We start from the raw sequence: 24,627 nt of genomic DNA on the forward strand, positions 1-24,627 counted from the left end.
TGCCTCTCGGCCTAGAACTATGCCATAGGAAGGCTCCATTCATATGTGCCATTGTTGTTGGTGTTGTGCAGAATGTCAGTGCTCAATGTTAACATCTGGATGTCACATACCGAAGACCTAGCTGACATATCCCCCAGTAGGCATGAGACTAAAACACAGCTGTGACCTTCTTTTGCATCTTGTCAACAACATGGAAAACGCGAGCCCTTTTCGCCCAGAGGTGGCAGATAACAGAAAAGCATGAAGTCCTATCTTTACAATAATGACCTCATATTTCGAGATGTTCTACTGTCCAAGGCCTACACGACCTACTCATGCTGCTCTAGCAAACTTTACCATTATCTGGTCATGTTACCCCATAGCCATAGGGCCTCATACTGCATATAGTTTGAAGTTCAATACCCCAAAAATGTGTCCATAGTTGCGACGCAGGCTGATTGTACCACTTCACTCAAGTCATCGGCTTGTCTTTCCTCAACTACTTGATCGCCAATCCCGTAAACGGTGGCATGACACATCTACAACAAGAAGTCATGCCCCCAACCCCCGCCACCGAAATAAGCGCGCCTAAAAATAACACACACTGTCACAACTGTTGCGCTGAAAGTTTCTGACCAATCGACGCCCCCCATCTTAAAGTTGGACCAATGCAGAGCCTGATCGGTACGCTAATGGATATGAGAATAGTCTATGATCGTAGTAATGGCATTGTAATATGATAAGTGTGACGGCGTTGGGGGGCCTTTATAAAAACCCTTGCAGTGCCCCTTCTTGCCATTCAAGTTTTAAAGGAGTTCACACTCTGCGCTATTGACCATTGGAAACAGTTGAAGATCATTCACCTGACCCGAATCTCTTTTCTATATTCTTTTTTCAAAAAGCGACATTCTTCTCTCGGGCATGTATTAGGAACCAGCGACTACATTTGTCAAGAGACTGGCAATTAAAAAAAAAACGGAACAACAGCTGCCCTGCAGATTGTAAATCGGATAATTTAATCCATCACCGATTTGACAGAAGAAGTTTCTTCGCAAGTAGCCTACACGCGGAAAGTTTCTCGCCTGCTTTTTAAACTCCGCCAAGTTTTGAACTTTTCCCTGGGAGCGCGTTTTTCTCGTGTGCCTGTCAAAGTTTTCCTGTCGCGCGGCGGAGCGCATCATTTCACACATAGGTCCCATTCATTCCGGTATAAAAGTGGACACCGAAAACGCCATCATGATGAGCAATAACTACGACGACCAACTGCCTCCGCAGTACAGCCAGGAGTTTGAGGACGAAGAGGACGACGAGATGCCGGCCACAGAGAAGGACCTCGCGGAAGACGCGCCGTGGAAGAAGATCCAGCAGAACACTTTCACCAGGTGGTGCAACGAGCACCTCAAGTGCGTCAGCAAGAACATCAACGACCTGCAGCGGGACTTTGGCGATGGCTTGAAACTAATTTCCCTCCTAGAGGTCCTGAGTCAGAAGAAAATGTACAGAAAGCATCACATCAGACCTAACTTTCGACAGATGAAACTGGAAAATGTTTCAGTGGCACTTGAGTTCCTCGACAGGGAACATATCAAATTGGTATCAATCGGTAAGTAGTGAAACTAAGCTGTGTGTGGTAACAAAGCACGTGTGAGACTGATTGGCTTTAAAGTTCATTAAAATATTCATACTTTTCATACATAACAAAAATAGGCCTACGGTTCATTTTTGTTATTATTAATAATAATAATAATAATAATCAATAATCAATCATAACTTAATGATTCTGGTATAACTATCAAAAAAGGCTTATACAACCCGAATGCCAAGGTTATTGCTAAACAATTAGAGTGCCTAACCTTGTACGCTGCATAATCGCAACCCTCCATCATCATTCTCGTCGTCATTATATTTCCCATCGGCTTGGTAAAGTGCAGTGCACCGGGGTCAACAGCTCATTGAAAGGTCCTAGTGCAGAGGTGAGAGACCGAGATCGCTGACCTGTGTCAGAGCAGGGGGAGCCCGCTCCGTCCACACTAACCACACATTAGTTTACCCTGTCTGTGCTGCCGTGACAAACTGCGGGGTGGGAATTCAGTGGGACTGTGCTAATGAGAAGAGACACAATCTTGCACGCCTGTTTACCAAAAAAGAAGGCGCACACGCACACACACACACACACACACACACACACACACACACACACACACACACACACACACACACACACACACACACACATATATAGCACGTGCACACATAGATAACACAGAGATAGTACACGACCACACACACACACACACACACACACACAAAGTGCATGCACAAAAACCTGCATACTAACACACACACACACACACACACACACACACACACACACACACACATAGATGCCCATTTCCACACCTCTTAATCAAGTGACTGAAGGTCACTGGTGTCAGGCCAGGAGCCAAGGAGCGTGCACACCCCTGTCTGGGAGCGTGCACTCTCCCAGACAGCCAGCAGCACTTCAGAGACGGATCAGGGCTGGTACCGGTACCATGTCACCCCTCCGCACACACAATGCATGCAGAACGGACCACCATACTGCATTCAGTGCATTCTACGTTCATTCCACCTCCATTGTATGTGTGTGCAGCCGGTTCTAAAACTGTTACCCATAGGAGCATGGCCGATCCTTACATAATGTAGGCTTCAGCTGCAGTTTGTACAGTATACAGAGGGAGTCTTAAGCTCTGAATGTTCTTCAGTATTCACCCATTCGTTGTTTGTCCCGTGGTGGGCGCTGGCTTTTAAGGATAGCTGTTTGTTTCTAACAGAACTGTGACCCTAGATTCAGATTTAGTATCTGAGAGATGGATTTCTCTCAGGCGTTTCCCTGCTGCATTTCTATTGATCTCGAATGTAAAGTTTTGCAGTGTGAGCTGCATCAGGTGTGGTGGTTGCGGTGTTTTTGCCAATACATGTGGCTTCCCGATACACGTTGTTCCTTCTTCTGTTAGCAGAGCTGAGAAACAGCACACAGAATGCAAGCGATCCTAACAGCATTATGATGTAACTAATGGGTCAATATTGTAGATGGAAGAATTATGACTGCTAATGGAAAACCTGGGCCTTATATTTCATGTGCTCGGAAGGTTATTAAAATTTTCGACAGAGTAAGTTTCTATTTCGGTGACTGATGACCCTACCACCCTTGGGTGAAATTCCCGGTATAGCCGAGGCTTTGAGTGCAGAGGGGAGGTGGTGGTGATGGTGGTGATGGTGGTGGTGGGTGGGGGCGGAAGGGCTGGAGATGGTGGCGGCGGGAGGGGGGGGGGGGGGGGGGGGGCAGAGAGTGAGGTCGTAAAGGTCACTGTGTGTGTGTGTGTTTGTGTTTGTGTTTACTTGTTTTTGTAGTTGTGTGTGTGCTCAGACTTGAAGCCGGCAGTGAGTGCAGGCAGAGTTTTCAAAATGTCCCCGTTTATTTTTCTTCTTAGTGAGGCAGCTTACAGAGGTTAAAGGTCACACTCATAGCCTGAAGTGGAAGAGGGAGTGGGGGGGTTGAGTGTGTTAACATTTAGTTGGAGAGTGTGTACCTGCTGTTACTCTTCTGCTGTTGCAGTCTCACTGAAGTAGGGAACACACTCGGGGGATCACTCTGAGATCATTTCTCCACAGCAGCAGCTGGGACAGAGTTACATTTCTGTCATTGTTGAGGCAGATTCTGACTGAAATAATATGTATAGATTGTATATATGTATAGGAGGTGTTACTTATTAACTGATCCTATCCATTGGCTGTTTTTTGACTGGTAGTGTGGCAATTACAATACAATATATATAATCATAATACATACAATAATAATTGAATATGCTTGATAAATATCTTGCTTTTTTGATTTTACGATACATACAGATACTCTATATTAGAAATGTGGCGATATCCGATACCAGTACATTGAGTCCATCCTTTCATTACAGCCAATTAACAAATCTAAAATTAGCCGCACAACAATTTTTTTTGGTGCCCAGGGCCTATTTATGAGAGGTCCGCTTGACCCAACAGCCGCCCCCTGAGAGGCAGACTGGTGAATCCACACCACTGTCACACCGGGGACACCTGCCGGGCCCTGTCACACACTGACACAGCATACTGCTGCTGACACAGAGAAACACAGCCTCCATAAAACATCCCTCTCTCTCTCTATCCCCCTCTCTCTCTCTCTCGCTCTCTCTCTCTCTCTCTCTCCCTCTCTCTCTCTCTCTCTCTCTCTCTCTCTCCCTCTCTCCCTCTCCCTCTCTCTCTCAATCTGTCTCTCCCTTTCTATCACTTTCTCTCTCCCCCTCTCTCTCTCTCTCTCTCTTTCTCTCTCTCCCTATCATTATTTCACACAATCTCTCTCTCTCTGTCTCTCTGTACTGCACACGAGCTCCGTGGATCACACACACTCGTAAGATGATATGAAGTGTTTTAATCACAGTGAATTAATCATGGGCCGGGGGTGCATACATCATGCAACGCTACAGCTCTCCACGCAGTCATCTGAGAACACGCAGTGCCCCCCAAAAAAAACACGAATCAATGTCTGCTTGGTGGCGCCCGCCTGTCATTGGACAGGCGGCAGGTAATTGAAATTCAAGTGTTGTTTTATGGCTAGATGTGCTCCATTTCCACACATCTCCAGCTGTCACCCTCTCCACGGCCAGCCACTGTGCCTGGATGACAGGGTGTCATGGCTGCTCAGCCAGGGGCCTGTCTCAGGGAGAGAGTGTGAGAGAGAGAGAGAGAGAGAGAGCGAGAGAGAGAGAGGGGACAGGTGGAGGGGAGCGATGGCGGTATGGTTGTCATCTCAGCAGTCAATCAGTCATGATTGTTTATTTACTCTAACACAGTAGTTTGCCTGAATCTGAGCGATGCAGAAACAAATCAGATCGGGCCGAGACAAAGGACAAAATAATTGAACGCTCCACGCTGTAATCGCACCCCATACTCCATATTGGCGTATTATGGTTTATTCCACATTTTCTTACTCCAATTAGTGTAAAGCAGACATAGATCCTGAGAACCCTCCTGTGAGGGCGTATCGACAAACACATCAATCAATGTCTGGCCCGAGGCTAGCGGTTCCTTTCTATCGCCGTTGACTCAGAGTCCTCTCCCCTCCTCTTTGCTCCCGGTGCCGCTGTAGACAGTAAAGCCATCGTGGACGGCAACCTGAAGCTGATCCTCGGCATGATCTGGACGCTCATCCTCCACTACTCCATCTCCATGCCCATGTGGGAGGACGAGGAGGACGAGGACGCCAAGAAGCTGACCCCCAAGCAGCGTCTGCTGGGCTGGATCCAGAACAAGGTGCCCCAGATGCCCATCAACAACTTCCACCGCGACTGGAGGGACGGCAAGGCCCTGGGCGCCCTGGTGGACAACTGCGCTCCCGGTAAGGATCACCGTTAGCATTGGCGCTAGCATGTACTTTAGCCAGTGGGCGAGCGAGTGAGTGAGTGAGTGAGTCACCACATATGCTGACTTGTGGAATTTGCGCTTGTCAGACTGGGATTGTTGTGTACAAGGGTTTTTCCTTGGTTGCTATGCCAGCCTGTTACCACAACGTTGAAAGGGGGGGTCTTGAGAGGGTCTCTCCCTCTCATAACCTTAATGACTGATGTATGTCTTTTGGCGAGCACAAACACATAGACACACAGACATACAGACACACACACAGACACACACACAAAGACACACATATCCAGATTCGGGTTTCAGCCAGCGTAATCCCTCACCCCACACCCCCCCCCCCCACCACCCCCCTGAGACCCTAGACAGCAGCAGGTAGTATCAGGCGGGCATCTGCTGACATAAGCCCCGGGACATCCCACAATGTCAGCTGTTCCACAATGACTGATGCTCTCACTGGTCTCCGCCTCTGGGCTCAGGGGCCCCCGGGGTCCCGCCTTTAATGTTTATAGTCTCGCCACGCCGCAACACCCCCAAATTTGGACACCATTCCTTCCCTTCTGCTGTATCGGTGCTGGTGGTGATGGAGGCGAGGCCAGCTTGGAGACGGGGAGGGGGGGGGGGGGGGAGGGGGAGATGCTCGGCTCTGCCTCCGAAAAGTGTAGCGCCCCTTCAGATGAAGGCGTCATGTTTTGACATCTGCGTCTTAAGAGGATGCCAGTATGAGCGGCGTTCCTCCCTCATCCCAAAGTATGGCGAAGCCTCCGCTAGCGCTTAGCTGCTCCTCAGAGATGAAGGCGGAGAGAGACGGCAGCTAAGGACAGGGCTGTGTGAAACATAAACTATTTGTTTTCAGGAGCCAACAGTGCTCTCAACAGGAGCCTGGCTCAGCTGCACTCGCCATAAAAGGCCATGTTTAGTCTTAAGGTCACTACCTCAGCTGCTACACGACTAATGTAACAACGACAGAGAGCCTGTGTCCTCTTTGTTGTCGGGAAACCAGAATCGTTCAGACATTAATTCGCGACATCCGAATCAGGGAGGAACTGATAATAAACATAACATTAAATGCCCAGAGTACATGCTTTTTGCAGTGTAAGTGCGCTATAGAGACCAGATTCTTTCCAGCAAACAGCCAATACCATTGATTCGGCCGGTGATTGATCGCATGTGCGGGCCAGTCCTACCCTGACCACTGCTGCTGGCATATTTACCAAGATTAATGTGGTATAGTCCGCTCCGTTTATAAAACCCCTGACAACTTTCTTTTTCTTCTCTTTAACAATGCTATCAATCACGCATTAATCACACAACAGTGTCCTATCATGTTCTTGGCTCTCTCGAGTAAACAACTCAGGCCGAATCACTAATGCTAATCCAATTTAGGCATTATCCCCAGAGCGTTCGAGCTTTAGCCGTGCTGGATGTCTCGCCTCCCAGTCCCGTCCGCTGTTATTCATTTCAAACAAACAAACAAACAGAACGGAGAGAGACCTAACGCTGGGTTGGATACAGGTAATGAAATGTGCGGCTGTCGAGGTGTTGCTGGCAGCAGTCAGTGACCATATTGGTCCGATAGCAGATAATGCTCTGCCGCTGCTTTCATTAGGCTGTGTTAAATTCCTTCCTATAGCGTCCTGGCAGCATTTTGTATTGGCCGTGTGTATTGAACGAGAGTTCCGTGTTCTTTCTTGTTCCCGGCAGGTCTGTGTCCTGACTGGGCCGACTGGGACCCTAACCAGCCCATGGAGAACGCCAGGGAGGCCATGCAGCAGGCCGATGACTGGCTGGGCGTGCCGCAGGTAGGACACGCCGTCATGGGGCCGACGCGACCTGCTTTGACCAAAGACCTTGTCTTGTTGTTGACCTTTTTAATGTACGCCGGTTGGTGACCGGCGGCGTTGGAAGCATGGACCTGAAATAATTATGTGCAAGTATGTTCCTCCCAAGTCCAAACCGTCCAAAGGTGTAGCAGCGAAAACACCTACAACAAGACAGGCATGAACATAGGATTGGTAGGCATCCAATGCGTTCCTAAAATATCCAACCTCGGAATCACAAAATATTCATCATCTTTCTCATAAATATTTCAATACGTGCTTCACGCTTAAGGTTATCAAATGGAGTGAGCTGCAGCGCTGTGGTATCTAATTTATCTTTTTTGGTCCAAGACAACGAGGGGCAGTATAGCTATCCTTTGTGAGGTATGACATTGGTGAGATTAGTCTGGAACATATTTTTATGGCTCAGTGGACCAGGGGGCCTGGATTGTGGCTGGGGGCTGTAAAGGAGATGTGAGGGTGAGAGGTTCGGCTGGGGCTAAATCCCCTTGGCAGGCTTATTGAGGGCACCAGCCCTCCACCCTGCTGTCCTGGTGATAAATATAACCAGGAGAGAGGAGGCTTTACACCACTGTGTGACAGACAGGAGGAGGGAGAAAACAGGAGCAAGGAGAAAGATAGAAAGGAGTCAGGCATGGAGGAATCAAATGAAAGAAGTCCTCCCCTCTCCTCGCTAATCCCATTGCTCAAGGGACCTGGGCGTGAAGGGAAAGTGAAGTGTATAGTATAAGTAAAAAGTGAAACTTCAGTCCACGTGTTACAGAATGTATGCTTGGAGGCTGGATGTTGCAGTCCATGTGGTATGGGTTTATCTTGAGGGCAGCACTACACCTTTCTTTAAAAAAGGCTTTTTTGTAATTCACAAGTGGAGATCTTCAGGATTGTTTATATGAATGTATAAATATTTAAACATTGAAATTCATATCCCTGTCTATTATTTTTAAACGGAGAAGCACGCCTCCCTTAAGCACTTTACATTTATATTGTGTGCGCATTATACTGACATGAAATGGCACCACCCGGCCACTGCAAACTAGTGTATTAAAGACGTTTTGGGATGCAAGCAGTTTAAATATATATGCATGCACCACACGGGACACAAAAGTTGAGTATACAGTATAACAACCTATTCCTTCTCTCTCCGTGTGAAGGTGATCGCTCCGGAGGAGATCGTGGACCCGAATGTGGATGAGCTCTCAGTCATGACCTACCTCTCCCAGTTCCCCAAGGCTAAGCTGAAGCCTGGAGCCCCCCTGAAGTCCAAGCAACTGTTCCCAGACAAGGCCAAGGCCTTCGGACCCGGTGGGTGTCTGGGCGCCCACTAATCACGCTGGGACAGTGGAGGAACCTTGCTTTAAAGCCGCACACATTATTTCTCAATAGCTTCTCAATATATATCAGCCAAGGTTTGTTTTGCTCAATGCGGTGTTCCCTGGACGCTCTCTCTGCACCTCTTCTTAACGTGGCTTCTGCTGCTTCATATTCTAGGTATTGAGCCTCATGGCAACACAGTGCTGCAGCCAGCTGTGTTCACCGTGGACACACAGGAAGCAGGAAGTGGGGAGGTCCTGGTGTACGTGGAGGATCCCGAGGGCTACAAGGAGGAGGTGATTACATGGCACAGATTCAGGCATCGTGGCCACTGGAGCAGCTGCTGCTGCTCAGAGCCCCAAATAAATAGACAGGGTGGCTATATATAGGTGGCTTGTGGATGTTTTGAATGTCTGAATGTCACCCCCCCCCGTTATCTAGGCGAAGGTGAAGCCCGTCAAGAACAAGAACGGCACCTACACCGTCACCTACATACCCAAGGTGGAGGGGGTCCACAGGGTAGGAAGAGAGCACTCACACGCAGGTGTATTCGAATCGACTCCAATGAACGGCAAATATTAAGGTCCCTTTTTGTGTGACCTCTCCCCCTTACAGGTGAAAGTTCTGTTTGCGGGCCAGGACATTGACAAGAGCCCGTACACAGTGAACGTGACGAAGGCCATGGGCGATGCCAGCAAGGTCCACGCGAGAGGGCCCGGGCTGGACGCCACGGGCAATGTGGCCAACAAACCGACCTACTTTGACATCTACACCGCTGGTGAGGATCTCTTAAAAAAAACAGCCACCTCAAACACGCAGTGGGAACTGACACCAGTGCAAGTTGCCCTACTTGGCCAGGCCTCTCTTGAAAAGGGTGCAACCAATATACAACCCAAACCAAACAGAAAGACAATCTGATAGAATCCCTCCACCATTGAGTGGGTCAGGAGCCACACCCTTGTTGACATTTCGCCCCTGTTCCTCCTCCTCCTCTGTGCCCAGGTGCCGGCAACGGGGACGTGAGCGTGGTCCTCATCGACCCCCAGGGCAAGCAAGACACGGTGGAGCTCGTCCTGGAGAACAAGGGCGACAGCGTCTTCCGCTGCACCTACCGGCCCGTGTTGCAGGGCCCGCACGTCGTCCACGTGCTGTTCGCCGGCCAGGAGATCCCCAAGAGCCCGTTCACCGTGAACATCGCAGAAGGTGAGCCGCTGCCCCGTCGCTGTTTTGCCGCTGACAGACGGCATCACCGTCAGCCCAGGACAGAGCGCCGTAGTCAGCAGGATGTGGTGGTGGGTCGGTCGATCTGCCTCAGTCCCCTGGTCGTCACCACCCCCCCACCCCCCCCCCCCCGCCCCCCCTCTGGGGCGGCACGGCCGGTGCATAACCCTCTCTCCTATGTTGTTGTTTTGTGGTTTTTCTAGCTCCGTCCGTCGCTCCGCCCACCGGAGTGCCCGTGAAAATAATCCCTCAGTCAGGGCGCACGCCTCCGCCGGGCGCAAAGGGCGGCAAGGGGCCTCTAGCCCCCAAAGCGGGTCGACCAAGTTAGTACGGTCTGCTACGGTGGGGGCCTGCGGGCCCCCGGGTGCTTAGACCAGCTCGTCATGTCTCCCCCCACCCCCCCCCCCCCTAGCTCCTACGCTAGCGCCGTGCAGCTAGTGCCGTGTCTGATGAGTCACGTGACCCTGATGCTCTGCTTCCTTGGCCTGCTCAGTTGCATTGTACTGTAGGCTACAGCATCCCCGGGATTCAGTGGGACCTTGGTTAGGCCATGCTTAAGTGACGAGTTGTTTGTGCAATGTTGCATTTGTTTACATTATAGTCAGTTCTGCGAGACATGCCCTGGATGTTATATATTTATATGACATCTCCCAACGCCTGCCATCCTCCCATACGCGCTGCTGTTGTTCTTTGCGGCACAAAGGTTTTTTCGCATCCGAGTCTGCATTATTCAGTGTATGCAGTAAACATATCCTTGAGTGCCGGCATACACTTTGCACAGCCCTGAACTGAAATGCCGGCTCAATATCTGTCTTCCTCAAATTGGTTACATCTCCCAACCATTGAATGGCTTGAGGGACGCTTACATAAAATGAAAAAAAAAAACTTTTCATTTAATTGTACCTTTACCTCAAGCGTCTTGCAAAAATGTGAAGCGGCTGCACATAGTTTGGTGTTTGCTATCGCTGTTATATCGCAAGTCTGTCCTGCCCCACTCCTATGGCTAGACAGTTACCCTTGGCTCGGCGGCAACCATTGAACCCTACATAACAGACAAAAGCTAAGTCTGCGCGACTAACAACCACCGCTGGCTCTGGTGGCCTGCCATTAGTTGGTACTTCTCGGGTTCACTGATGTTTGTGTATTCCACTTGTTCCCTCCATCCGCCCGCAGCGCTGAATCCCAGCATCTGCAGAGCCACCGGTCGAGGCCTTCAGCCTAAAGGGGTCCGAGTGAAGGAGGTGGCCGACTTCCGCGTCTTCACCAAGGGAGCAGGCACTGGGGAGCTGCAGGTCTCAGTCAAAGGACCGGGTGAGGGATGCAGTCGCACGCTCCTTACGTCTGTCTCTCTCTCTCTATATCTCTCTCTCTCTCTCTCTCTCTCTCTCTCTCTCTCTCTCTCTCTCTCTCGCACGCTCTCTATCCCTCTCTCTTGCAGGCTCTCTGTCTCTCTATCTCTCTCTCTCTCGCTCGCTCTCTATCCCTCTCTCTCCCTCGCTCGCTTTCTCTCTTATTTTTCTCAATACCCACTCTCTCTCTCTCTCCTTCTCTCTCTCTCTCTCTCTCGCTCTTTCTCTCTCTCTCTCATTCTCCCTCACTTCACCGTCTTCTCTGCTGGAATCCAGATGCAGGGGCGTCCTTGTGATAAAACAGAATACGGATACACACACACACACACACACAGACACACACACACACACACGCACAACCCCCAGCACGGCTAGATACTTCAGCATTCTGCAGGCATCCATTTGATGCTGGAATTTCTCTGTGTCTATAGGAGACACTGAGGAGAAAGTGAACGTGCGGGAAGTTGGAGACGGTGTGTATGAATGCGATTATGTCCCCCTGAAGCCGGGTAAATACACCGTCACCATCGCCTGGGGGGGCCAGCCTATCCCACGCAGGTAAGACCGCTGCCAATGCCGCATACCAGCACGCCACTTCAACATAGCAACCGGCACGTTCATCAGCAAAGGCCTTGCAGCACTTTCTGCACATGCCACATTGAGGAGTTCGGAGAACTCAACTAGAGGTGGTGTTTGTTTATTTCTTTTTCCAACTGCAGTCCGTTTGTGGTGGAGGTGGGCCTGGAGGCCGGCTTCCAGAAGGTCCGGGCATGGGGGCCGGGCCTGAAGACGGGCATGGTGGGCAAATCGGCGGACTTTGTGGTGGAGGCCATCGGCACGGAGGTGGGAACTCTCGGTGAGTCTCCCACGTCCTCCTCCACGACGGCGCCTCAAACGCAAAAAAAGTCGAGAGAGGAGTCCGGAGGAGCCTGAATGTTTTTTTTTCTGGTTTTCCCCCTCTCACAGGCTTCTCCATCGAGGGCCCGTCTCAGGCCAAGATCGAATGCGACGACCGGGGCGACGGCTCCTGCGACGTGCGCTACTGGCCCACGGAGGCCGGCGACTACGCCGTGCACGTCATCTGCGACGACGAGGACATCAAGGACAGCCCCTTCATGGCGCACATCCTCCCCGCCGCCAACGACGTCTTCCCTGAGAAGGTAAGCCCCGCCCCTCCCCACAACGATCACACACACACACACGCCAACACACGGCTCCGACCATCCACACGGAAAAAAACAAACATACCCACAGAACCGTGACGTGTTGTGGTTGTGCTCCCGCAGGTGAAGGCCTTCGGCCCGGGTCTCCGGCCGACCGGCGTCGTGGTGAACAAACCGACCGAGTTCACCATCGACACGCGCATGGCAGGAAAGGGCCACCTCCGGATCTACGCGCAGGTAGCGAGACGCACCGCACACTTTGCTCGGTTCAATTCAATTCACATTTTACTTGTATAGCCCTTAATCACCATTACAGTCTCTAAGTGCTTAACAGGACAGATATTTAAGACACCGCCACCCCCCCCCCCCCCCCCCCCCCGACCAAAGCCCCCAAAGGGGAAAGAAAATACTCCTTTAATCAGCAAGGAAGAGCTCTTGAGGAGGAACGCAGATGATATAATCTAGTGAATACATGACATTTAGGAGCATGCAGGGGCTAAGCATCTCGTTAGGGGGCTGTCATGGGGGAGGGTCTAATTAAGAACGTGATGATGACAGGTGTAATGGTGACATGTGCTCTCTATCGACGGCAGGACGCGCAGGGCTGCACTATCGACATCCAGATCAATGAGAAGGGGGACGGGACCTTCCTGTGTGTGTACACGCCGAGCAAGCCCATAAAACACACCATCATCATCAGCTGGGGCGATGTCAACGTGCCCAACAGCCCCTTCAGGGTGAGAGGACGTTTACAAAGGGGTTCCTGACACACACACACACACACACACACACACACACACACACACACACACACACACACACACACACACACACACACACACACACACACACACACACACACACACACACACACACACACACACACACACACACACTCTCTCTCACACACACACACACACACGGATTCACACATTATGCACACACACGCAATCACACACATTAATGAATGACAGGGATGCAATCAAACACATTCAATTGAAAATAGATTTCATTTATATAAACAGACACACACATTTGCGGATACACACACACACACACACACACACACACACACACGCACACACAATCGCACACCCACTCAGACTTTAATGCCTCACACTCAGGCATCCCCACGCACGCCTTAATGTCAGACTCAAAATTAAAACTACTTTCCCACATAATTAATTATAATAATGCATAAAATATGATAATGCCCGCCGAGCTCCTCCTGACGGAGGGAGCGCGTTCTGCTCCGGTGGGACTGCCTGTGTTCTGACGGCCCGTTGCAACCCATCAGGTCCTGGTGGGAGAGGGCTGCCACCCGGACAAGGTCAAGGTGTACGGGCCGGGCGTGGAGAAGAGCGGCCTGAAGGCCAACGAGCCGACCTACTTCACCGTGGACTGCAGCGACGCCGGCCAAGGTACGGCCCCCGCGGGACGGCCGACGGCCGTGCAAAACATCAACCGCGCGCTTCCTCTCTCTCCCTAATGTTGTATTAATGAATGCACGTTCGCCACGACGCGCCGTGCACACGCAGGAGGCTGGGGGGAGTCATGTTTTGAATCATGATTTTGCGGTTCGGTCTGGGAAGGGGAAAGCTCCTCTGTATATTCTTGCCGTTAAGGTGGAACCCTTAATGTGAGTAACGGTTCTCTTTGTGGCCTGTTTAATACTAGGGGATATCAGCATTGGGATCAAGTGTGCCCCGGGAGTGGTCGGCCCTGCTGAGGCGGACATCGACTTTGACATAATCAAGAACGACAATGACACCTTCACTGTCAAGTACACTCCACCCGGTGCCGGCCGCTATACCATAATGGTGCTGTTTGCTGACCAGGTACAAAAAAAAAAAACACTCCTCCCGTCAAAAATACACGTCCAGAGCAATTGTGCTGAGTGAGCCTTATTCTTTTGCCATGTTCCTAACCACCCCTCCCCTCTCCCCCACCGCTTCTGTGGATTTCCTCACTTCAGGAAATCCCCGTTAGTCCATTCAAAGTCAAGGTCGACCCTTCCCACGACGCGGGCAAGGTGCGAGCGGAGGGGCCCGGCCTTAACAAGACAGGTGAGGCGCACGCTTCTTTGCTTCTTTCCCCCACCGCCCCCCCGCCCCCCCCCGAAATATCATGACGCATAACCAGGGGAAGTGTGCCGGAGAGAAAGCACTCACATTTAACATTTCACTATGACCTTTAGCGAGGCTGACAATGTGATTATGCACACCCGCTGCAGGAGTGGAGGTGGGAGCGCCGACACACTTCACCATCTACACCAAGGGAGCGGGGAAGGCCAGGCCAGAGGTGCACTTTGCCGTCGCCGGCGCCGGCGAGGCGGTTCGGGACTTTGAGATCATCGACAACCACGACTACTCCTACACCGTCAAGTACACGGCCCTGCAGCAGGTGGATGCCTCTCTGAAAGGGATTTTAAGGGGGGCGGGGGGGTGGGGGTGGGGGGGGGGGGTGGGGGGATGACGTTCCGGCGCTCAACTCTGTCGTTCTTTCTCTTGTGTGTGTGTGTGTGTGTGTGTGTGTGTGTGTGTGTGTGTGTTTCCAGGGCAACATGGCGATTTCAGTGACCCACGGAGGGGATCCTATCCCCAAGAGCCCCTTTCACATCTCCGTGGCTCCGCCCCTGGACCTCAGCAAGATCAAAGTTGAAGGACTTGATACGAGTGAGTTTAGTCACATGTCGCTGTTCCCTGGCCTGGAATACTGTATTTATGTATATATTCTTTTAATTGAGGCGTCAAACTAAATTGAAAAAAATTCATGGGAAAACCAGAACAGCATTTAAAACACAAGCAAAGGGAACTCACGTGGGCATGTACCTGGTTGGACATGTTGCATAATCCAAATACTGCAATGCTCTACAGACTTTCCTGAAAGCTGTGATGGTGTTCACAAGTTCACATCGAGTAGTCGTCTATTTTTAACGCACTTCACCACAACTACAGTCTCTAAAGGGGATCTCAAAAGCCTGCGCTGAACAGCAGGTCTCTAAACGGCTGAACTGTTTGTTTGGCCCCCCGTAGAAGTGGAGGTTGGCAAGGACCAGGAGTTCACCGTCAACACCCAGGGAGCCGGGGGCCAGGGGAACGTGGGCGTGAAGATGACCTCGCCCTCGGGCCGACCCATCCCGTGCAAGACGGAGTCGGACAAGGCCGGCGGCGCTCACAGCGTCAAGTACATCCCCCCTGAGGAGGGGCAGTACAAGGTGGACGTCTCCTACGATGGGAACCCGGTGGCAGGAAGCCCCTTCGGGGTGGAGGGGGTGATGCCTGGGGATCCTTCCAAGGTAGGTCGAGTAGAGACCCAAGAACATGTGGCCTGTGAAACCGTGGCAAGTCCTACTGTCCCTGTCCACTCCTGTCCACACTCCTGTGTCTTCTACTCCTCACGATTGCCGGTGCTGTCTTTAGCAACACCGTCGAAACCAATCCCATCCCAGACAAACCCTTCCGTCTTTGCGTCGCAGGTACGAGCCTATGGCCCGGGTCTGAAGGGCGGCATGGTGGGCAAACCGGCCTTCTTCACCATCGACACCACGGGGGCCGGCGCCGGGGGCCTGGGCCTGGCGGTGGAGGGGCCCTGCGAGGCCAAGCTGGAGTGCCGGGACAACGGGGACGGCACGTGCGCCGTGACCTACCTGCCGCCCGTGGTGGGCGAGTACGACATCAACATCCTGTTCGCCGAGCAGCACATCCCCGGCTCGCCCTTCAAGGCGTCGGTGCGTCCCGCCTCCGACCCCAGCAAGGTGACGGCCCACGGGCCCGGCCTGGAGAGGGCCCGGGCCGGGGAGCAGGCCTCCTTCACCGTGGACTGCAGCCGCGCCGGGGAGGCGGAGCTCACCATCGAGATCGTGTCGGAGACGGGCGCCAAGGCGGAGGTGCGCATCCAGAAGACGGCGGAGGGGACCTTCTGCGTCAGCTACACGCCGGGCTTCCACGGCGCCCACACCATCACCGTCAAGTACGGCGGCGGCGTCATCCCCCAGTGCCCCAAGGTGATCCAGGTGGAGCCCGCCGTGGACACCAGCGGCGTGAAGGTCTACGGCCCCGGGGTGGAGCCCAGAGGTAAGCGCTGCTGGATCGGCTGGCCCCTCAGCTGGCCCCTCAGCTGGCCCCTCAGCTGGCCCCTCAGCTGGCCCCTCAGCTGGCCCTAGCCACTGTATGTAATGGCGCCGGTTCCGTTACCGCGGTAACGTTGATAAGCGCGGTTATTTCAACAGCGGCGGTTATGTCAATAACCTCTTTCATGTTAATGACCCCCCCCGGGGCCACGTTAATACCTGCGGTGACGCTGATCACCAGCGGTAACGATCATAACCAGGGTTATGTCAATAACCACTTTCATGTTCATGTTGATCACCGCGGTGTTCGTTAACGACCAAACGCGTTGCTCCCCCCCCACACCCCACCCCCCCCGTCGTCGTCTCTCAGGCGTGCTGCGGGAGGTCACCACCCACTTCATCGTGGACACGCGCGCCGTCAGCAAGACGGGCGGCGGCCGCATCAAGGTCCGCGTCATCAACCCGTCGGGCGGCAGCACGGAGACCTTCGTCACCGACAAGGGGGACGGCACCTACCGCGTGGAGTACACGGCCTTCGAGGACGGTGAGGAACCGGCAAGGCAAAGCGGCGCTAAGGGGGGTAGCCCGCGGCGGCGGAATGAATCAAGGGCAAGCAGGGATTTAACCGTATTCAAATGAGGGAGGGAAGATTGAAATAGCATTTTATTCCACACCGTTTATTATGTTGTTGGCAGATCGGGAGACGGCTTAATGACAGACACCGACAACAGGTGTTTGTCCTGGGGTGCCATTATGGGCATGAGGAGGGGTGGAGGGGTGGGGATGTTCGTGGGGTATAAATACAGAATGATGCAGTAGAGCAATGAGGGCACAGAGAGAAAGAGACAGAGAGGCACATACAGGGAGAGAGATAGAGCGATAAAGAGGGAGAGATAGACAGAGAGAAAGAGTCAGGTCCCTGTTTTATAAATAGGGACCCTTCTGGAACAGAACCTCTTAACAAGTCAGGTATGTGAGATGTGAGCGCTTGCACACACACACACACACACACACACACACACACACGCACACGCACACACCAGTATAGCGAGGGCAGACACGATAGGGCGATATTAATAGGGGGTTATAACACAAAGCAGTGAGATCAGTGAGCACTTTTCTGCCACCATACTCACTCTGATATCACACCTCTGAAGCTGGCATTCTGGCACGCAAAGCCTAAGGAGAGGCCTGTCAGAAGACGAACACCGCCACAGAATAGCGGACGGAAAAACAGATGTAATCCCTTGTACCCGCCAGCCATTTGGCGTGCTGAGGGCAGAATCATCAATAAATAAACAGATGTTTACTCTTCCCTCTTAGCAACTTTCTCGACGCCTATGCTTCCTCTGAGCCTCTAAAGCACTAGGCACACTGAAGTCAGGTCCTCCGACTGAGTTGTTGACAAGCCAGAGATCAGGGCTGATTTTGTCTGTGTGGCCTGGCGTGGCTTCGTATGTGTGTGTTTGTGCGCTCGTGTGTGACATGTCTTGTGTTTGCCCAGGTATGCATCTCATCGAGGTGCTGTACGATGACGTGGCCGTGCCCAAGAGCCCCTTCAGGGTGTCTGTGGTGGAGGGCTGCGACCCCACCCGGGTACGGGCCTACGGACCCGGTCTGGAGGGAGGCATCACTAACAAGGCCAACTGCTTCACCGTGGAGACCAGGTGCTGATCCGGATCCAGCGTCAAAGTGTGGAATGAATATCCAGTTGCATGCTAGTCTTTCACGATAGGGGATTTGTGTTGTGGTGAAGCTCATACAGATACAGATACTTCTTTACGAATGCTTCTAATTACATTCTCAGGCAGTGTCATTGACCTCGTTCTAACTGTTCCATGTATACGTTGTTGCGCGGCGTAGCGTTCTAAAACAACCGGAGCTACACAGGTTCCACACAAACACAGTTGTCACCGTGACGATGAGCTTCCTTTTTACGCTGACGTCGCGGTGGGCTTTCCCCCTCGCAGGGGGGCCGGTACCGGCGGTCTGGGCCTGACCGTGGAGGGGGCCTCCGAGTCCAAGATGTCCTGCAAGGACAACAAGGACGGCAGCTGCAGCGTGGAGTACGTCCCCTTCACCGCCGGCGACTACGACGTCAACATCACCTACGGCGGCCACCCCATCCCCGGCAGCCCCTTCCGGGTGCCGGTGCGGGACCCCGTGGACCCCACCAAGGTCAAGTGCTCGGGGCCCGGCCTGGGCAGCGGGGTGAGGGCCCACGTGCCCCAGAACTTCACGGTGGACTGCACCAAGGCCGGCCAGGCGCCGCTCGATGTCAAGCTCTACGGGCCGACAGGTCAGCAGCAAGACGTGTTTGCTTTTGGGGGGGAGGGGGGGGGGGGATGGGGGTGGGGGGGTTGGGCTACAACTACAACTACTCCTCTACGTCTCCCTATGGGAGATAAGGCTTCAGTGGGGCAGCGTTTATGGGGGGCTGTAGCTAGGATATGAGAGCTGGGACCAGAGAGAGAGCAGAAAGGAGCAGATAACAATTCTAAAACTGAACAAACAGAAATCGCTCCGCTTGCCCGAGATTGACAGGCGAGATTAGATTCCCCTGATCCAATCACAGTGAAGCTGTGCCCTGAGAGGAGCCTGGCAGCGGGGTGCAATCTGAACAGGCTCACAGGGATGAGCCAGGGCACAGGCAACTCTAAACGGATAGTCTAGCAGCCACTTTCACTTTGCTGACTCACGTATTGCGGTGGCATATTATTGGGAGTTACACTCCCAATAATAGCTCTTCAGACTCACCTACAGCAGCTAGAAAGTGCTCTGCTTTGAGAATTCGGGGAGATGGTGTTGGGTTTACCTCTGCGCTCTCTGTACTGTTCAACAGGTTCCGCTGAGCCAGTGGGCGTCAAGAACAACGGCGACGGAACTCACACGGTCCATTACACGCCGGGCCAGGACGGGCCGTACACCGTGGCGGTCAAATACGCCGATCAGGAAGTCCCACACAGGTATGATATACAGGTCCCATAGAAGCTTAAGGCGCATAGATCACAGTCACAGACCCGCTACACTTAGCCCAGGCATAAACATGAAGGATCTCTTCTTGTACAGCGCAAGTCAAAGTCAAAGTCAAAGTGAACTTTATTGTCAGACCAACCGTGCAACAAGTTACACAGAGGACCAAAATTGTGTTTCCCCATACTCCAATGTGCTGTTGATATATTTACCATATAACATGACATCATTTAACATATGACATGACATAATAACATTATGACATGCAAAGTGCAAAAATACAACAACAAATACACACAACATATGTAGACAGACAGTGAATACAGAATAGAATATACACAGTGTTATGAGGGAGTTATTGTGGTTCAAATAAAGGTGAAATAATAATAAAGTGCAAAAGTGCCGAAATAGCGGCATAGTCAGGAAATAGCAGCAGGCTATTTGAGCTGATTTCCTCTTCTTTGCGCCACCAGTCCCTTCAAGGTGAAGTCAATGCCAGGCCACGATGCCAGCAAGGTGCGGGCCAGCGGCCCGGGGCTGGACACCAAAGGGGTGTCAGCCAGCATCCCCGTGGAGTTCACCATCGACGCGCGCGATGCCGGAGAAGGACTGCTCACCGTGCAGATTCTGGTGGGTGGAGACCCGCCGTACAAACAAGCACACCTCGTACTTTTGGAACACGTTTATACTTTTTCGTTTTGGTTTATCGGAAATAACAATGGCTTGGAAACAAATGTGCAATCTGTGTTTTTTTTTATTTTTACAACGTAAAAACAACAACGTTGGAAGTAAAGATTCCACATTGAAAGTGACTCATTAAAGTCGCAATGTGTAACATTTCAACTAGCTCATCGCACTAATTACCCGGACATCTCTGTAGTCAATGCTGACCCGTAGTGATTTCAATAATGTTACAAAAAAAATCACATCCTATAATTGATTTAAACAATGAAAAACTTAATATGATGTTACGTATTCCCTACTGGCAAGTCATACTTTCTCTGTGAACTGTCGCATGGCCTCAGGACCCAGAAGGCAAGCCTAAGAAGGCCACCATCCAGGACAACAGAGACGGCACCTACACGGTGTCATACGTACCGGACTCCACCGGGAACTACACCATCACCATCAAGTATGGAGGAGACGAGATCCCGTACTCGCCCTACCGCATCAAGTCCCTGCCCACCGGCGACGCCAGCAAGTGTCTGCTCACAGGTGAGAGCGGAGCAGTGGAGTTTGGTTTTAACTTTCTTGACAAAAGGCAAAATCCCGTTGAGACAGATCGATCTCTGGTCCGAGTGAGGCCTGTATGAACAGCAATAAGTACATTGTAGACAATTAATCACAAAGACACAAACGTAAAAGCAAAAAGTGCGAGGTTCAGTGCAATATGAAATGTTTGGATGAAGAACAACAGAGAAATTAAAAACCATTAAAGATTCAAACCATAAACAGAATGAATTATTGCAGAAGGTTGAAAGAGGAATAAATAAATAAGCAGCCTGTTCATATTATTTGCTCGTACTGATCACTGTGTTCTTTGTTTTGCAGTGTCTATTGGAGGCCATTGCGTTTGTAAGTAACAGAATGCTTCATTCTGATTCTGCTCTCAGTAAACAAACAAGTGGAAAAAAAGATCACAGCAATGCAGAAAAACAGATCCATTCAAATCAACTCAACGCCTTTTTTCCTTCATTCCCCCTTTATTTTCCTCCTCTCCTTCCTCTCCTCCCTTGCGTCCTTACTTCCTCCCTTCCTCTCCTCCCCTCCTTCCTCCTCTTCTTCCCCTCCTCCCTTGTGTCCTTCCCTTCCTCCCTCCCTCTCCTCCCTCCCTCTCCTCCCTCCCTCTCCTCCCTTTGCGTCCTCCCCGCTGCTCAGCGGGTCTGCAGAGGCTCCAGACCTCGGAGGACACGGTGATCACGGTGGACGCCAAGGCGGCCGGCAAGGGCAAGGTGACCTGCAAGGTGCTGACGCCGGAGGGGGCGGAGCTGGACATGGACGTGGTGGAGAACCACGACGGCACCTTCGACATCTACTACACCGCGCCCGAGCCGGGGAAGTACGTCATCACCATCCGCTTCGGCGGCCAGAACATCCCCAAGAGCCCCTTCCACGTGGTGGTGAGTAGGAGCAGAGCGCCGGTCGTTCACATCCGACAATGGGCCCCCCGAGGGCGGACGTTTGAATACAGACAGACACAGACAGAGAGACAGACACAGACAGACACACAGACTGAGGCACAGACAGAGAGACAGACACAGACAGACACACAGACTGAGGCACAGAGAGACAGTCAGACAGACAGCTGCAACATTCTGTTCGCCTGCTGCAGAGCGCTACAGAAAACTCTCCTTTCTGCCTGCGGGTTCTCTTCACAGAGAACCGACTTTATCTAATATCAAATATTAGATAAGGTAATTCATCTGTTGATTGTCTTTAATGATCATCACAAAAGTAGGAAATGATTAACAAACTCGAGGTGGCAAACTCAGATGTTTATATGAAAATCACGCATGGAAATGTACATTGTTGCATCGATAATCGCTTTAGAATCAAATCGTTGACCTCTGAATCGGAATCAAATCGTGAGGTGCCGAGAGATCCCCCCCCCCCCCAATACATACATTCATAAACACACACATCAAACCGCCTTGTTCTTAGATAAAGGGAATTAGATAAAAGCATCACCACTGTGTCGACCACCCACAGACAGACCAAGTAGCAGCACGCCTCCTAGTAATCTCTAAACAGAAGTCCAATAGCTTGGCTCCGTCACGGCCGTCCAGACGTTCCCTGTGTGCCGTGTGGTGCTGCGCTGGGAGGGAATTGAATTAGTTTATGTTGTTGTTGAAAATTGCCAGGCTTCCAACGAGCCGGTGGCTCCCCGTGACAGCGTGGACCCTCTCTTCCGCCCCCTCAACCTGGTGGTGCCCTTCACTCCCCAGCAGGGAGAGATCACAGGTCTGACCCCCGCACACGCCCTCACACACACACACACACATACAGACACACACATACAGACATACACACACACGCACACACACACACGTTCAGACATACAGACACACACACACACACACACACACACACATACAGACACACACACACACACACACACACACACACACACACACACACACACACACATACAGACATACAGACAGACACACACATACACACACACACACACACACACACATGCACATAAACAGACACGCAAGCCAGACTCACACGCAAGTGCACACACATGGACACACAGACACACACACACATACACACACATACGCACGTGAATAGAGACACAATATTATAGCAGCCAGCCCTCAGCCCTGCACTTTGATAAACATTGGGGATTCTGGAGAATAACACCAAAAGAAACGTAGTCAGTGCGCCACATTGAACCGTGCTGCTGTGTTGTGTGTCCAGGTGAGGTGCGCATGCCCTCAGGCAAAACCGCCCGTCCACACATCACGGATAATAAGGACGGCACCATCACTGTCAAGTTCCAGCCCGCTGAGAGAGGCCTCCACGAGATGGACATCAAGTACGAAGGAAACCACATCCCAGGTGAGCGCAACGCATCGCCCGGACAGAACCTCAACATGGTTTATTATTTATGCCGATACGCTCTTCCCCAAAAAATGGATAAAGAACATAATCAGAAACACACAATAAAGTATGAAGCGCAAATAGTGTATATACACAGGAAGGAATAATGATCTATTTTCTACTTATTCTAAACTTTATTTTGGAAGGAGAAGGATTTGAAACCCAACATATGGAGTTATAGCAGATACGCGATACCTGTATTATTTATACCTGTTATAAATAATGAATGGACTCACCGATGTTCCCCGGCCTCTGCTCTGCAGGAAGCCCCATGCAGTTCTACGTGGACGCCACCAACAGCGGCATCGTGACCGCGTACGGGCCAGGCCTGAGCTACGGCATGGTCAACAGGGCGTCCACCTTCACTGTGGTGACCAAGAACGCAGGAGAAGGTGCACACACACACACACGCACACACACAGTCACACACACACACACACACACAGTCACACACACACACACACACACACACACCATCCACTCCTACCCTTGGAAGACATTCAGCATAGATTCCACAACGTCATCATCGAAACTGCAATCAGCTAAACGGCGTGTATGTGGGTCCCTCTGCAGGGGGTCTCTCGCTGGCGGTGGAGGGCCCGTCGAAGGCGGAGATCACGTGCAAGGACAACAAGGACGGCACCTGCACCGTGTCCTACCTGCCCACCGTGCCCGGGGACTACAGCGTCATCGTCAAGTTCGACAACAAACACATCCCCGGCAGCCCCTTCACCGCCAAGATAGCTGGTGAGGCGCTGCTCCACTGTGACTGTCACTGCGTTAAAATGTACAACGCACGAGTGGCACTTGCGCGCGGGGGGGGGGAGGTTTGATGTTATTCGGGGGTTGAGTTTCACACACTCACCAGTGTGAGTGTTTTTTTTCCCCCCCCCTGTGTGCAGGGGATGACGCCATCACCAGGACGTCTCAGTTAAACGTGGGCACGGCGGCCGACGTCTCTCTGAAGATCGCCGAGACGGATCTGAGCGTTCTGAACGCCAGCATCAGAGCGCCTTCCGGCAATGAGGAGCCCTGCCTGTTGAAGAGGCTTCCCAACCGACACATCGGTGAGCGCGCACAACGGCGTCTCAGCGCTGATCCGGATCAGCTCAGCGCAGCCGAGCCTTAAGTCTGGAATAAAACACTACATAGTCTCGCTTGGTTCTCTGACTGCTTGTAAAACTGCCATTGCTTTTTTTTTTCCTTCAACACAGGGAAGCCGTGTATATTTATATAGTCCTTGGTCAAAGTCACAGTCTTAAAGGGATTTAAGACCATCTAGCCCCGATTCACCACCCTCGGCCCTTTCGCCTTTTCTTCTTTTATTGTTATCTTGTAAACTCTGGCTGTGTTTGTATTCTTTATTTGAATCTACATCCTTCCACTCCTGCCTGTTATTCGTGGCGACCGAGGGGGGGGGGGGGGGGGGGGGTTCCCCCCGGGGGGAGTCGATCAAGTGGTTTCACCGACCGACCGTTGTTCTCCACCCTCTCCTCCATCCTCCTCCCCAGGCATCTCCTTCACGCCGAAGGAGGTGGGCGAGCACGAGGTGAGCGTGAGGAAGAACGGCGCCCACGTGGCCAACAGCCCCTTCAAGATCATGGTGGGCCAGTCGGAGATCGGCGAGGCCAGCCGCGTCAAGGCCTTCGGCAAGGGCCTGACGGAGGCGCACACCTTCG

At 52.0% G+C, this 24,627-nt stretch overlaps 1 protein-coding gene across 1 annotated transcript in view; it reads left to right on the forward strand.

The window, feature by feature from the left end:
* Positions 1–796: 796 nt before the first annotated feature.
* LOC311357242 (filamin-C-like) overlaps positions 797–24,627 on the forward strand; it is a gene marked incomplete at its 3' end in the record, with an annotated part of 26,358 nt that continues 2,527 nt past the window's right edge. Inside the window, exons 1-36 of the mRNA XM_084477153.1 lie at positions 797–1,582; positions 5,144–5,392; positions 7,114–7,211; positions 8,402–8,552; positions 8,739–8,857; positions 9,003–9,080; positions 9,177–9,339; positions 9,564–9,764; positions 9,986–10,105; positions 10,956–11,093; positions 11,563–11,689; positions 11,851–11,987; positions 12,098–12,291; positions 12,418–12,531; positions 12,888–13,031; positions 13,592–13,715; positions 13,972–14,132; positions 14,270–14,360; positions 14,528–14,697; positions 14,852–14,969; positions 15,330–15,592; positions 15,773–16,370; positions 16,737–16,910; positions 17,871–18,033; positions 18,337–18,665; positions 19,209–19,332; positions 19,813–19,969; positions 20,365–20,554; positions 20,891–20,914; positions 21,218–21,459; positions 22,201–22,300; positions 22,766–22,906; positions 23,212–23,340; positions 23,522–23,695; positions 23,851–24,015; positions 24,460–24,622. Of these exons, the coding sequence (XP_084333279.1) occupies positions 1,216–1,582; positions 5,144–5,392; positions 7,114–7,211; positions 8,402–8,552; positions 8,739–8,857; positions 9,003–9,080; positions 9,177–9,339; positions 9,564–9,764; positions 9,986–10,105; positions 10,956–11,093; positions 11,563–11,689; positions 11,851–11,987; positions 12,098–12,291; positions 12,418–12,531; positions 12,888–13,031; positions 13,592–13,715; positions 13,972–14,132; positions 14,270–14,360; positions 14,528–14,697; positions 14,852–14,969; positions 15,330–15,592; positions 15,773–16,370; positions 16,737–16,910; positions 17,871–18,033; positions 18,337–18,665; positions 19,209–19,332; positions 19,813–19,969; positions 20,365–20,554; positions 20,891–20,914; positions 21,218–21,459; positions 22,201–22,300; positions 22,766–22,906; positions 23,212–23,340; positions 23,522–23,695; positions 23,851–24,015; positions 24,460–24,622 (6,200 nt within the window). The 5' untranslated portion in view covers positions 797–1,215. The remainder of the gene's footprint in view (positions 1,583–5,143; positions 5,393–7,113; positions 7,212–8,401; positions 8,553–8,738; positions 8,858–9,002; positions 9,081–9,176; positions 9,340–9,563; positions 9,765–9,985; positions 10,106–10,955; positions 11,094–11,562; positions 11,690–11,850; positions 11,988–12,097; positions 12,292–12,417; positions 12,532–12,887; positions 13,032–13,591; positions 13,716–13,971; positions 14,133–14,269; positions 14,361–14,527; positions 14,698–14,851; positions 14,970–15,329; positions 15,593–15,772; positions 16,371–16,736; positions 16,911–17,870; positions 18,034–18,336; positions 18,666–19,208; positions 19,333–19,812; positions 19,970–20,364; positions 20,555–20,890; positions 20,915–21,217; positions 21,460–22,200; positions 22,301–22,765; positions 22,907–23,211; positions 23,341–23,521; positions 23,696–23,850; positions 24,016–24,459; positions 24,623–24,627) is intronic.

The sequence above is a fragment of the Micromesistius poutassou genome (genome assembly GCF_964030765.1).
Source record: "Micromesistius poutassou genome assembly, chromosome: 13".
NCBI classification, from domain to species: Eukaryota; Metazoa; Chordata; class Actinopteri; order Gadiformes; family Gadidae; genus Micromesistius; species Micromesistius poutassou.